The following is a 15561-nucleotide window of genomic DNA, read 5'->3' as shown; positions in this document are numbered from 1 at the left end:
TGCAACTAAGTGCATGTCACTGATGAGTGCATTGTTCTCTGTCAGGAAATGATTTGGATATTCTATTTTTCCAGTTCTATTTTTGATGATCTCATTCAGAACCTTCCATGTTTGTTTGATATCATTCTTGTTGTCCTCCAGTAATTTACTGTAGTAATCCCTTTTGCTGCTTCTCATGATTTTTGTCAGTTTGTTTTTATAGGTCTTATAGGTGTTCTCTGCTTCTACTGTTCTTTTCTTTAAGAATTCTTTATATAATTGATTTTTCTTCTTACATGCATTTTGTATTCCCTTAGTTAGCCACAGTTTTTCAGCAAATTTCTGTTTTACTGCTTTCTTTACTATAGGACAGTTTTTTTTCATACAGAGCAGTTGTTATGGACAAGAATGACTCATATGCTTCATCCACATCTTCCACATAAACTTTGTTCCAGTTTTGATTCATTAGATCATTTCTAAAAGAATTAATTGCCACTTGTGTTTTGTGTCTAATTGTTATGGTAGTCTTACTTTCTTTATTGGTCCTGGTACAGCTCTGGAAAGTTGTGAAGACTGGCAGATGGTCGCTTATGTCGTTTACAAGTAGCCCACTTTCTATTTTTCTGTCGATTACATTGGTAAATATGTTATCAATCAGTGTAGCACTGTGTGTTGTAATTCTAGTAGGTCTTGTGATTGAGGGATATAGACTCATACTGTACATTGCGTTTATGAATTCTGCAGTTGGATTATTTTCAAGTGGGTTAAACAAATCAATATTGAAGTCTCCACAAACAAAAAACATTTTCTTATTGTTTATGGCGGTATACAGCTCCAATAGATTTTCCCTGAATGTATTAATACATGATCCTGGCGTTCTATATACACAGCTTATTATTATATTTTTTGATTTCTCCATCTCCATTTCCACAGTGACACATTCCATAAGGTTGTCAATAGTAAGTGACTTTTTACTAACTAGTTTACTACTATAACTTCTGTCAATGTATATAGCTACTCCACCACCTTTTTTCTTGTTCCTGTTCATATAAAACATCTCATATCCCTCAATCTCAACCATTGCAGCTTGCTCCTCATTGAGCCACGTCTCCGAGATAGCTATTGCAGTAAATTTCTTTTTCAGTTGTTTTAGGCAATACTGTATCTTTGAAAAGTTTGTATTGAGGCTCCAACTATTGAAGTGAATTACTGATATTACTCCATCCATGCATGTTAAACTGCTCTTCAGTATAGTATTCACAGTGATTATGTAGACTGTTGTACAAATTATTTTCAGGATCAATTTCGTTCTCCATGTTTTGTAATTTGTGGTCTGTGTGTTCAAAAGTTTTTAATTCCATTTTTTTGTATTCCATATCCCATGTTTGTTGCTGTTCCTCTCCATTATCTCCAGTTGGAGTTGACTGATATTTGTCAGAGCTAGTCATTTTTGTATGTGATGTGTAGTCACTCTTTTTAGTTATTTATTACCTTGTGCTGTTCCTGTATGTTGTTCTTTTGGTCTCAGTTGTATTTGTCCAATTCATCTATGTCTCTGATGACCAGCACTTTGGCCTCCTCTGGTGATCTGTTCAGCTTTATGTAGATTTTGCAGTTAGCTGTCCAAGTAGATTGGATCTTCCTCTGTTTCCTTAGGAAGCGAGCTCTTCTGGCCATGTCCCCGTTCCTTTTTGTCAGGTGCTCATTGAGATAAACATCTGACCCCTTCAGCTTCTTTCCTTGTCTTATTAGTGCATTTTTATGCTTTCTGTTCACGAACCTCATTATTATGGCCGGCTTTTCAGTCTTGTTTTTCCAAGGCAAAGGATGACAAGCTTCTATGTTGTTATTGTCCACTTCAATCCCCTTAAACTGAAGGAACGCTGTCACCTGTTGCTCCACTGAGACTGATTCTTGCTCCTTGTTGTTCATCCCCGTCACAGCCCGGGCATAACTCCAAGGTTTTATCTCCAGTCCGGAGACTATGATAGCATTCATTCTTGTGTACTGCTCTAAATCGGCCACCCGGTTCTCCAGAAAATCAATCCTTTTCTCCTGCTCCGAGTTTTGTTGTCCCAGAGCCTTGACTTCGACTACCAGGTCCAGAATAGTTTTCTGTTGTAGTCTAACTGCCGTAACCTCCTCTGTCAGAAAGTCGAGCGATCTTTTTATTTCTTCAACTTCCTCAGCTGTGGGAATCTTTTTTGATCCCATTTCGTCAGGTTTAAATGCCAGCTGTCAAGCCAGCCAGTGACCCGGCTCAGCCGGCGTTGTTGTTTTTCTTTCAATCCGTCTTCCAAATCAGCGTTGCAAACCAGGCAGTGGTCAGTCCAAGTTTTCTGGTGTAAATCGAGTTTTGTTTTTCAAAGAACAGTACTCAGATGATGCTGAATTTTGGTCAAAACCAAGTAGGCTACCAGAGAAACATGGCAGCGAGACCTCCGCTCACCCACAATTTCACCACAGGCCGCTACTGATAACTTTATTTGTCTAAACCTAAAATTAGGGCTGGGCGATATGGCAAAAAATGTTATCACAATATATTTTTTCACATTGATCAATCTCGATTTTTATCACGATATGTGGTTTCTGCTGATTCTGCCAGTTCAGGGAGCATCCTGATGGAGCTTGAAGAAACAAGGGATTCATTGAAACTTAACAATAAAAGTTTAATAACATAAAACACTAAATAATATGCTTTTCCAATATTGAGAACAAAATGTTTTCACAGGGTATATGCAGGAATCCTGAGGTTAATTTCAATACCTTTTTTAAGACCTTCCAAAAAAACCTTAAGACCTCATCCCCACTTCAAGCTGTCGTTAGCAGCACATCTTTAACTTACTAAACAGTTGTAGTTTGCAATTAAATCTATGGAGCACAAACATACAACAGAACTCAGATAAGATGAAAAGGAATAAAGCTTGAAAGAATAAATTAAACCAAAGGCAGGTTTATTAAAATACACCTTATCACCTTAACAATATCTTTGGTTCCGGATGATATAGTGATGTCGCTTTCACGTTCTGCATTATTTTTGCCGTCCTCGACTTCAGTTTCACTCATTTTTTTCTCCTTTTTCCAACTTCTCTCTCCGTTTACCTCCCGTCACAACTGTAGCCACGCTTACAATAAGAAGTGGGTGTATCCTGCCTGCATGGCATATGGTAGCCAGCAGACTCTGATATGCTGTTGTTGCTCTTACTTTTGCCATATGATATCGATTCAAAATGTCCCATGCTGATAATTGAGATTGATCAAAATTTTATCGCAATCCCGAATTGAGATCGTATGATCACCCAGCCCTACCTAAAATACATAACTTTATTTGCCTAAAACCTTACCTATGTAAATTTACTTGCCCACACCTAACCTACGTATCTGTACATGCCTGAACTTAAACTATGTAGCTTTACTTGCCCTAACCTAACCTACGTAACTTTATTTGCCCCAACGTCACCTATGTAAATTAAGTTACATAATTTTACTTGCCTAAACCTAACCTACGTGACCTAACTTGCCAAAACCTAACCTACATAACATTACGTGCCTAAACCTAAAATACATAACTTTACTTGCCAAGTCCGAAACCTACTTATCTTCACTTGCCTGAACCTAAAATACCTAAATACATAACTTACTTAAACCTAAAATACATAACTTTACTTGCCAAGTCTGAAACCTACTTATCTTCACTTGCCTGAACCTAAAATACCTAAATACATAACTTACTTAAACCTAAAATACATAACTTTACATGCCTAAACCTAAAATAGATAACTCAACTTGCCTTAACGGCACGGTGGTGTGGTGGTTAGCACTCTCACCTCACAGCAAGAGGGTTGCCGGTTCGATCCCGGGCGCGGGAGCCCTTCTGTGCGGAGTTTGCATGTTCTCCCCGTGTCAGCGTGGGTTCTCTCCGGGCACTCCGGCTTCCTCCCACAGTCCAAAGACATGCAGATTGGGGACTAGGTTAATTGGTAACTCTAAATTGTCCGTAGGTGTGAATGTGAGCGTGAATGGTTGTTTGTCTCTATGTGTCAGCCCTGCGATAGTCTGGCGACCTGTCCAGGGTGTACCCTGCCTCTCGCCCGATGTAGCTGGGATAGGCTCCAGCCCCCCGCGACCCTCAAGAGGATAAAGCGGTTAGAAGATGAATGAATGAATGAACTTGCCTTAACTTAATCTACGTAACTTTACTTGCCGAAACCAAACCTACGTACTTTTCCCTGCCAAAACCTAACCTATGTAACTTTACTTACCTAAACCTGACTTATGCAACTTTACATGCTTGAACCTAACTTATGTAACTTTACTTGTCAAAACCTAACCCACGTGACTTTACTTCCCTGAACCTAAAATACATAAATTTACTTGCTTGAACCTAAAATACATAACTTTACTTGTCTTAACCCTAAAATTCATAACTTGACTTGCCCAGACTTAAAATGCGTAACTTTACTGGTCTAAACCTATAATTTGTAACTTCTTTTTCCTTAACCTAAAATACTTTATTTTACTGGTCTAAACCTAAGCTAAATAAGCTTACTTGTGTAAACCTAACGTGCCTAAACCTATGGAACATTACTTGCCTAAACCTAACCTACACAACATAACTTGCCTAAACCTAACCTAACCTACATAACTATATGTCAAGTATGTAACTTGACGTTAAGTAGGTAATAAATAAAAAAAGGCTGATTGGTTAGATATCATATTAACCACTAAATGGGGGTGCATTGACTTCCTAATGTTCCACTTTATTGCAGTCTTTACCATTCAGAGCAAGTCTTTCAGTGCAAAGGTCCTGATTTTTCACAGTTCAAAATCTCATCAGCGTTATCAAGTGAGGCTATTTGTCATAATTCCAGGCTCAAGGTTTCTGATGACTCCGCTTTGATACAGCGACTGCACAGTTACTGGCAGTCGACATTTCATATTATCTCAGCATCATTAATAGTCCATTAGTTGCAGTTAATTTTGATATCTGTCATAAATAATAAATATTTTCAAGTTATCAGCTGTTTTTCATCTGCACAGCAATCAGACTGTCTTACCTTGGCAGTTTGGATCTCTAGGGTGATAGTTTGTTTAGGTAAGTGTATTTCATATCTCAGTAAATCATTAACCTCTCTTGCTACCTTTTCATCTCGCATGTACCAGGTGACTTTCTGAAGGTAAAGGTGTCAAAAGCATCGTCACCTGTGGTTTGACAAGCTGAAAACAAAGAAACGTGAGGTTATCTCTGGGTTCTGGCAATCAGTTACTTATCTATTGCTCACACCTGGTCCAGAGGTCAGTACTGTTAAACTTTATCTCCCCTTTCCCTCAAGTAGTGGGATGTTTCACCTCTAACTGTCTGTCTTTCTGCACTGTGAGATTTGTAATCGGGGCCATGAGTTGGTTGGGGGAGTCACCGAAAAAGAAGAAAATTATTGTGAGTATTGGCTTTGGTTTTGATTGATGGCAAGGGAGGAAGCCACCATGCACAAACACAGGCCATTTTCATATAGTGAATACAAGTTCAGGAGAATCCAAGATGTGGTTTGTTCAATATAGTTGTTCAACCTTTACTTAGACTGCTGTTGAAAAGTTTGCGCAATCCTGCCACAAAAGCTTGCAGGACTACCTAATATGTACCGAATGGTCTTTGATGTTTTAAGGTTGTAGAAACTCCTCTTCACAAATGTGATTTTATATGAAAGGTATGTTTTGTACATTGAACATACAACATTGGTTCAACCAGACTGACAACTGAAAGGGCAGAAAGAGACAAAGATTCCCGCTACGTCTCATAGCGACACACCAGGTACCTTTCAGCATATCTAGATAGATTGATTAGGTAAGTGACGTAACACTTCTTTAAAATAGCATTTCTCAATGGGAGTAGTACCGTCCCCCAAGGGGCGCTCAGAGAACGTTGGGGGAACGTCAGTGCTTGGAGCAATATTTTTGAAAGAGGGGTGTTTTTGTGTGCCTGTTCACAGTTTTATCATTATACTTGCTTTTACCATCATTATCTGAAGCTTTTTTTCAACAAGGGTTTTCTTGCTAAAGATGAGGCTTATGTGCAGCTTTTAATTTCTAGGCCTACTATGGAATGGTAGCTAAAACTGGTACCTTGCTTTTTTGCATTGTATGATGCTGTCTGCACAGTTGGCTCTTCCTACTCTTTGTAAGATCTAGTTTAAGTTTTCCACCTCTGATGAAGAACTGTGCAAAGCCGCTTCCCTGAACTTTATCTTACCCAGAAACAGTCCCAAATGGGACTCAGCATCTGTCAGACTGTCTGAGGGGGATACCAAAACGCAGAGCAGTAACGTATTGCACAGAAGACTATAGGGCAGGACTTCTTTCCCTCAAAATATTATGACTTCATTCTCGACTTGTCAGAAAACACAGGTATGTGTTCACAGCTCTGGTCTGCTGACAATGGGAAAGGAGACTGTATCCTATTTTCAGTTGGTTTATCTGTGTTTGAAAAAAACTGCGTACATGCGCTAATACGTTATTGCTCTGCGTTTTGGCCTCTCTGCTGAAAAATAACTCCTGACAGGGGAATGTTATAACTGGCATCAATATTATTCCCCATTCCCCTATCGGGAGTTATTTTTCAACTGTCACCGGCTCACTATACATTATCCTGCTTAGAACATGGCTTACTACTAAAATATTCAAATGTTAGAACTGGCATCAATATTATTAAATTGCTGGCAGAGTGTACTGACAGAGGAGAGGCGTTCACCAGACAAACTGTAGCTGTTTTCTGGTGCGGAGGAGAGGATTTTACTCCAATTCTCCCGGTCAGAGATGCTGGGTGCCCAGGAGCTGCGAAGGCTGCCCTCACATTTATGGCCAGTGACCGACATGATCTCCCTGCTCTCCAGGCCAGCTTGGGAGAGCTGTGTGGACTAACGTTAACTGATTTTGATGCTCCTCAGTCCGTTGCTATGGCATCCCTAGCAACGGAGCAGCAGAGCAGTGGTGATACCTCAAGAAATAAACACAGCAGAATTGTGTTGATCGACCAGTCAGAATCAAGTATTTAAGAGTGCCATGTTCTAAAGTTATTTAAAGTCTACTTATTTATGTACTTTACCTAACCATGTTGTGTTACATGACGTTTCATGAAGTAGTTATGTTGTGTCACAATGTACTTATGTTCTGTACATGCTTATTTTCAATGAAACTACAATCTTTTCCTAAATTTAACCAACTATTATCGTCCTCTAAACCTAAACTATGACTGCTGCAAAACATGAACCACTTATTTAAAACTGCGACTTTTGAAATTGACTATGATGTGAAGACACGATGGTCATTTCTCATATTACTGCAAAATCAGGTTGTATTTATTATTTCACTTTATTAATCCCAAAGGCATGGTGACTCAATCAGCAGGTGTATCACATACAGTGACTAAAATATCTGGTTGAGTTTATCTTCAATATGTCATTTGAAACATTATGAGCTCTTTAAAGAAGGAGTAGGCAATGTGGATAAAATACTCTACTATGCTATGTGTATATTGTTCTACAGTATATTTTCTGGATAATCAACTGAGAAACTGTTGATAGAATAAAAAACCAAACACAAATGTCTGTGTTTGGCTGATCCAGAAAAGTAATACACCTAATACATCCAGAGTGACTGATGAGATTGCTACCTTGGTATGAATGGGGTAGTTAATCTCTGACAGCTGACACATTTGTATTGTCTGTTAAGCCTAACTTCCCAGAATGCACTGCCAAACTGTTCCCATCATGCACATCTGCAGTCTTTTGGGACAGTACATACATTTTTGTCTTTGGACCAGGAACATTGTTATTAACAGATAAGTGTTCAAAGAGCAGTCTGTCCACCAGATTTAAGACAGATGAATGCTTTGCCTTTTGAACTGTTTTTATGAAAAACACCTGATAACAAACACAGATGTGAAACCAATCTGCTTCTGCTGTTGGAAATAATGAATAAAAAGTTATTTATTTACTTTTTTCTCCAGTCAAACCTCTGAGGGAAAAACATCATCAAATCCTGGAAACTCAAATTATAATTGCTTCAAACTGTGTTTCCATAAAGGTTAATTAAATTAAATTAAAGCTATTGTTTAGCTTCACATCAGATTTCCAGAGTCTGAGGAAATGTGCTGGATCATTACAGTATAAATGATCTCAGTCACTGGAGTGCAGCATAACATCAAAGTAATTATTTTGTAGACAGAATTTAGACCATTTTACAGCTCGAATCAGCTACAGACTGAAATTAAACATAGTTCCACTGCAACAGCTTTAAAATTATTTGCATATGTTGATTATAAGAGCACAACAGAAACAGTAAACTTGAGAAATGTGCAGTATTGTGAAAATCATGTCAAAGGCAGCTTTGAACTTGTAATCTATGTGTTTGTGTTGTGTGTGTTTGTGTGTTACAGATCGGTGTCTTGGCTGTATCCATTGTGACCCTCATCCTTGGTCTTGGACTTGGTCTTGGATTGGATTTGCAGAGATGTCAAAACAAAGGTGCTGTCACACACCCACACACACACACACACACACACACACACACACACACATGTATATGTAAATGTCTCTGCACTCTCACATCAGAAAACCTTCCTCTGATCTGAAACCTGGGTTTGATTATCATGTCTTTAGACTGTGGTAGGAAGCTAGAGCGCCCATGTTGAAACAGAGAGAACACACAAACTCCACACAGAAGGAATAGTTGGTCTGAACTCAGAACCCTTTGACACTACCTCTTCAAGGTGAGAATTTCATGCTTTTATTCAGCTTTGTCATGCTGTATGAAAGGTACAATTACAGAAGGCATTGGAGTAGGTTTACCACACATTCTGGTTTTCCCAGGATTGTTCTCTTTTTGGGTGTGACTGCCCTCAATATTTCCTGGGACACAATTTGTCTGTTTTTTTGTAAAAATAAATAAACTAAATAAACTTCTTATTTAGAATATCAGACTTCCAAAAAAAACAGGATTCTTTGTATGCTATTCTGTTTTCTCTTCTTTATGTTTAGACGTACACTCCCGTGTCTGTGAACAGGTAAAAATTCAGTAGAACACAGTGACGATTAGCCTTATGCCTATACTTCTTTTTTATTAGTAGCAGAAATACAAAAGTTTACCTTTGTGAATAAACGAGTGCTTAAAATGGCCTTAAGTCTCACTCTAAATTATATGCACATCTCCCTGAGGTAATTTTGCAATACAGCTGTTAACAAAGTATATTTGCAAGTATGGTTTAACACCCTGCATCATGCCCTGCATTGCACGTCAAATGTCCTGGTTTTTCACAAATCAAATGTGGCAACCCTGCATCAAAGGCAAAAACAGTGGATGTCTGTATAAACTGGACAGCTGCCAGGATGGGATCATTGTGGCGTGATGTTATGTCATTGTTATTGTTTATACTGCCAATGCACATGTTGTACACTAGAGGCTGATGCTGTTGTGTTACATGTCCCGCCTGTCACACGCTGTCTAAAATCACACAGTGGAGAGGAATGATTCTGCTGTTGTTTGGTTTTGTGCAAAAATGCAAAGGATGCCTAAAGAAGGAACTTTATAGCGGCTCTATAGTGCCATCTGTGAAAAGGGCTGCTGTGAGGCAACGGTGCAAACCACCACACCACTGGCTGCTGGGTCACAGAATCTGCTGTGTTAGCTTCATACAATAAACAGCAATGTTCTCTGCTTTCACTTTATAAAGGCATCAGACCCACAGATGAAACTTTGAATGTGAAAGCATTCAATTTGGTGGATATGCAGTATAGAACGATTTTATAATTTGCAGCCTCTGACATATAATATCTCATAAATACACCGTCAGACATTTAACCAGCTGGTAGTGTCACAATCCCTGTCTCTCAGTCCTCTCCTGCCACTCTGCTGCAGTGTTTTTCCACTCCTCCTCCCTCTGCTTCACTCTACCTGCCAGCCACGCCCACCTCATCAGCCCAACTCTGCTCACCTGTCTACACAGCTGCAGCTCATCTACCAGCCTTGCATATAAGCCTCTCCAGCACCTTCACTCACTGCCAGATTGTTCTTTAGCATTATGCGAGACTCTCCAGCGTTCTTCTCCTGCCTGATCTCCCGGTGCCAACTCTGCCTGTCCCCGACCTGCTCTCCTCGTCTGCCTCCCGGTAAACTCACCTGCCTTCTGTCCCCGACCTCGTGCTTTGCTTCAGCGTCTCTGGTTTCTGCCTGCTCGTCTGGTCTCGACTCCTCCGCCCGGCCTCGTCTACCCTCCTGCCTGCTCCTCAACGGTGCTTCTGCCTTCGCTGACGGCTCTTCTGGCTACGGAGCGTCTGCCTCGCCACCTTTGGCTGCCGTAAGCTTCATCTCTTCCCCTCTCTCCGAAAGAGTTTTGAACTGTGTGGAACCGGGGGCTCTGGAGCTTCCCCTCGGTTCCGTGGCTGATCACGGCCGCTTCTCTTTCCCTCATCTGAGCCTCAGAGACTGTGTGAGGGCAACTTGCCCGAAGAACGAACTTTATTCTGTGTTTATTCTGCCTGCTGCATTCCCTGTTTGCTGTGGTGCTAATAAAAGTCATTACCAACTGTTCCTGCGAACCTGGTACTGCATTTGGGTCCACAAACACACTCGTTTCAGGTAGCTTTGAAATTTGAAAGGTTAATCTCAATATAGTTTTACTAAAAAATACTTTAAAACATGGGATGATGTTGTTGTTTCCTAAAGCTGACACTAAATATTACTAAAGAGCTATATTTTACCTTTACTGATGATGACAGTTATTACTAAGTGGTACCACTTAGTAACTGACACTGACCATACCCAGCAGCATGGCCATAGCCAGCTATGAAGTCACCGAGGTCCGGACCTCAGTAAAAATTTCAAAGAGCAAAAAATAGAAGAAGCCCCAGACAACATGGTAAACATTAACACACCGGACAGCTTTGATTTTGAAATGACACAAAGGAAGTTATCTGATGTATCGGCGGAACACGGAAAACTTGAATTCAGTTGACAGGAAGATGATGATACTGCTAGCTGACAGATGAGGTGAGTGAATGACAGTTTTTTTTTATTATTATTTTAGCGACGACCAAGCAGCCCACTGTAAGTTAAAGTTTAAGAAAAAGTTAAGTTCTTGTTAAGTAACGTAAGTAATGTTAGAAGCTTTAGCTGTGACACAATGGGTTGAAAGCTACTGGCTAATCATGCATGATGTGAGCTCACTAAAGGGGAACTAATGTTTTTTCAACCTGGGCCCTATGAGTGATAGGATGTTCAATATTTGACATTTCCCCTTTACGAAGCTAGGGCTGACCTGCCTGCAGCCCGTGAGCGTGCACTATATTAAATAATAGGGCACTCAGACAGCGTCATACAATGTCAAAATACGCCCACTAAAAGTGTATTGTCTCCTTGTCCGTGTACGTCCGTGTACTCTGTGCTCAAATAAATACGGGTGGTCTTCAAATTCAAATGGCTCATCCAGATCCAGTTGGTCAAAATCGGGTAAAAATTTGGACATGTTCGTTGTGGCAAGTCAAAACACTCACTCAGAGTGTGAAAGTCTGGCTTTGAAATCTCACGTCTCGTGAGATTTGAGTTGTTGCAGGAAGTTACCGCTGGAGTAACCCTACAAACACGAGAAGTTACTCTGGAGTAGTCATGGCTGAATTTTTACACAGTTTTGACCAACTGGATCTTGTACTTGTGTTTGTATCATTTTGGTATGAATTTTGCTAAAACTGGTTAAAGGGCTTTACCTCTCACCTCATATGTCTCAGTGAAAATGGGTTTCTAGAGTCCTTAGAAAATCTCTCTCCCTCCTCTCTCTCTCAAAAGACCATTATTGATGTACTAAACCTACTAGTACAAAGTAGCCTGGCATAAAAAAACTATCACCTCACTGTATAGGATTATGCACAGACTATAAAGTAGCTACTAGCTAGAGTGGTCCAAACTGCTGTTAAAATGCATATATTTTTTTAGTCAAATAATGTGAACATTTCCTGCAGCTGGACGAACACTGCTGACAATGGCATTATAACATATACTGATGATATAGCCATCCTGGCTCTCATGTCTGATACATGTGACACAGCTGTGTAGGTACAGACATGAGATCCAGAATTTTGTCTAGTGGTGTGGTAAACATTTTCTCATCATCAACATCAGTAAAACAGAGGAGAAGATACTCAATCTATCTATGTGTGTGTGTGTATATACATAGTTATATACATATAGTTATATATATATACAAAACCCAAAACCAGTGAAGTTGGCACGTTGTGTAAACTGTAAATAAAAACAGAATACAATGATTTGCAAATCCTTTTCAACCTATATTCAATTGAATACACTGCAAAGACAAGTTGCTTAATGTTCGAACAGGTAAACTTTGTAATTTTTTGCAAATATTAGCTCATTTGGAATTTGATGCCTGCAACATGTTTCAAAAAAGCTGGCACAAGTGGCAAAAAAGACTGAGAAAGTTGAGGAATGCTCATCAAACACTTATTTGGAACATCCCACAGGTGAACAGGCTAATTGGGAACAGGTGGGTGCCATGATTGGGTATAAAAGCAGCTTCCCTGAAATGCTCAGTCATTCACAAACAAGGATGGGGCGAGGGTCACCACTTAGTGAACAAATGCGTGAGCTGATTGTCGAACAGTTTAAGAACAACATTCCTCAACGAGCTATTGCAAGAAATTTAGGGATTTCATCATCTACGGTCCGTAATATCGTCAAAAGGTTCAGAGAATCTGGAGAAATCACTGCACGTAAGCGACAAGGCCGAAAACCAACATTGAATGCCCGTGACCTTCGATCCCTCAGGCGGTACTGCATCAAAAACCAACATCAGTGTGTAAAGGACATCACCACATGGGCTCAGGAACACTTCAGAAAACCACTGTCAGTAACTACAGTTCGTCGCTACATCTGCAAGTGCAAGTTAAAACTCTACAATGCAAAGCGAAAGCCATTTATCAACAGCACCCAGAAACGCCGCCGGCTTCGCTGGGCCCGAGCTCATCTAAGATGGACTGATGCAAAGTGGAAAAGTGTTCTGTGGTCTGACGAGTCCACATTTCAAATTGTTTTTGGAAACTGTGGACGTCGTGTCCTCCGGACCAAAGAGGAAAAGAACCATCCGAACTGTTATAGGCGCAAAGTTCAAAAGCCAGCATCTGTGATGGTATGGGGGTGTATTAGTGCCCAAGGCATGGGCAACTTACACATATGTGAAGCCTGCTTATTTCAGCAAGACAATGCCAAGCCACATTCTGCACGTGTTACAACAGCATGGCTCCATAGTAAAAGAGTGCGGGTACTAGACTGGCCTGCCTGTAGTCCAGACCTGTCTCCCATTGAAAATGTGTGGCGCATTATGAAGTGTAAAATACGACAACGGAGACCCCGGACTGTTGAACAACTTAAGCTGTACATCAAGCAAGAATGGGAAAGAGTTCCACCTGAAAAGCTTCAAAAATTGGTCTCCTCAGTTCCCAAACGTTTACTGAGTGTCATTAAAAGGAAAGGCGATGTAACACAGTGGTAAAAAGGCCCCTGTGCCAACTTTTTTGCAATGTGTTGCTGCCTTTAAATTCTAAGTTAATGATTATTTGCAAAAAAAAAAATAAAGTTTCTCAGTTTGAACATTAAACATCTTGTCTTTGCAGTGTATTCAACTGAATATAAGTTGAAAAGGATTTGCAAATCATTGTATTCTGTTTTTATCTACGATTTACATAACGTGCCAACTTCACTGGTTTTGGGTTTTGTATATTTATATATGTATATTTGTGTATATATATATATATATGTATATTTATATAAATCTAAATCTTTTTATCTTATGACAAAACTTGATGTCATTATTTATTTTTAGCTGAGCCGTAAACTGAAGAAGCCCTTCAGTAGGTTTTGAAAATTTCCTGATTAACAACATTCTTTAGAGATGATTAAATCTATTGAAAACATCACATTCCCGTATCCTCTTTTCTTATCATGCCAAAGGGCATTTCCTAATAGCAGAGCGGTGAACGGCCTGCGTCCATCGCCTGCTTACTAAGCACACACGTCAGACAAAGCATGTGTTTTACATTTGGCACACTTCCTGGGGGCATTTTTTTTTTCATCAGCACTTGTCCTTGCCGATGACCTGTATGAAATGCTGACTCATACAAGGAAAAATACATGCCCTTCCATATAAGGCCTCAATTTTTGGCCTTGCATTGCAATACCATTCCTAGTGACGAAGCAGCTGGCGAGATTATTTTGTTGTTTTTACCTTTTGTGATTATAAATCCCATAACTCCCTTTTTCTACTTACAACATACTTATCAGTGTGCTGAGTCAAAGCTAACTGAGATTTTTCCACTGTTCTCTGACATACTGCATGCATACTGGAGGACAGTTTTCATTTGACTTCATGTGGATGAGCACAGTAAAAGTCTACAGGTGAGACAGCAGCGCAGAACAAGACTCCAGTGTCCTGTGCACCATACACTGTTCACCCCCAAAATTATTTGGTATGTTTCCTCAGGTTTATGTATATTTCATATACAATTTTCATCCAATTGAGTCAAGTGCACCCCACTCATTCTAAAATAAATATTTAGAAATAGATAAACAATAAAAATAAAATAAAATAAAATAAAAACATTAATGTAATTAAATGGAATTAACCTGAGATGGATTAACTAAAATAATTTATGTAATTAGCTCACAGAATTTACCTAATGTACTTAAATTAAGCTTTTGTCATTCCTGTTAATAAATTCTGTGCATTTCAGATAGGTGTGTGATGGGGATCTAAGGTTGTGTGTATATACACTCACTGGCCACTTTTTTAGGTGCACCTGTGCAACTGCTGATCTACTGGGATTTTCATACACAACCATCTCTAGTGTTTACAGAGGATGGTCTGAAAAAGAGAAAATATCCAGTGAGCAGCAGTTCTCTGGGTGAAAATGCCTTGATGATGCCAGAGGTCAGAGGAGAATGGCCAGACTGGTTCAAGATGATAGAAAGGCAGCAGTAACTCAAATAACCACTCGTTACAACCAAGGTATGCAGAAGACCATCTCTGAACCAACAACACGTCGAACCTTGAAGCAGATGGGCTATAGCAGCAGAAGACCAGACCAGGTGCCACTCCTGTCAGCTAAGAACAGGAAACTGAGGCTACAGTTTACATCGGCTCACCGAAACTGGACAACAGAGGATTGGGAAAATGTTGCCTGGTCTGATGAGTCTGGATTTCTGCTGCCACATTCAGATGGTAGGGTCAGAATTTGGCGTTAACAACATGAAAGCATGGATCCATCCTGCCTTGTATCAACAGTTCAGGTCGGTGGTGGTGGTGTAATGGTGTCGGGGATATTTTCTTGGCACACTTTGAGCCCCTTAGCACCAACTGAGCATGGTTTAAACACCACAGCCTTCCTGAGTATTGTTGCTGACTGTGTCCATCCCTTTATGACCACAGTGTACCCATCTTCTGATGGCTAATTCCAGCAGGATAACGCACCACGTCACAAAGCTCAAATCATCTCAAACTGGTTTCTTAAACATGACAATGAGTTC

The 15561-nt window shown here is 39.9% G+C and overlaps 1 protein-coding gene across 1 annotated transcript in view; it reads left to right on the top strand.

Moving 5' to 3' along the window:
* The first annotated feature begins 5312 nt into the window (after positions 1-5312).
* Positions 5313-15561, top strand: part of LOC125904193 (venom phosphodiesterase 1) — an 85849-nt gene continuing 75600 nt past the window's right edge. Inside the window, exons 1-2 of the mRNA XM_049601442.1 lie at positions 5313-5416; positions 8411-8498. Coding sequence (XP_049457399.1) covers positions 5375-5416; positions 8411-8498 — 130 coding nt within the window. The 5' untranslated portion in view covers positions 5313-5374. The remainder of the gene's footprint in view (positions 5417-8410; positions 8499-15561) is intronic.

The sequence above is a fragment of the Epinephelus fuscoguttatus genome, linkage group LG17 (genome assembly GCF_011397635.1).
Source record: "Epinephelus fuscoguttatus linkage group LG17, E.fuscoguttatus.final_Chr_v1".
Lineage (NCBI taxonomy): Eukaryota > Metazoa > Chordata > Actinopteri > Perciformes > Serranidae > Epinephelus > Epinephelus fuscoguttatus.
Note: the sequence above shows the minus strand (reverse complement) of the source record. Positions and strands in the feature narration are given on the sequence as shown.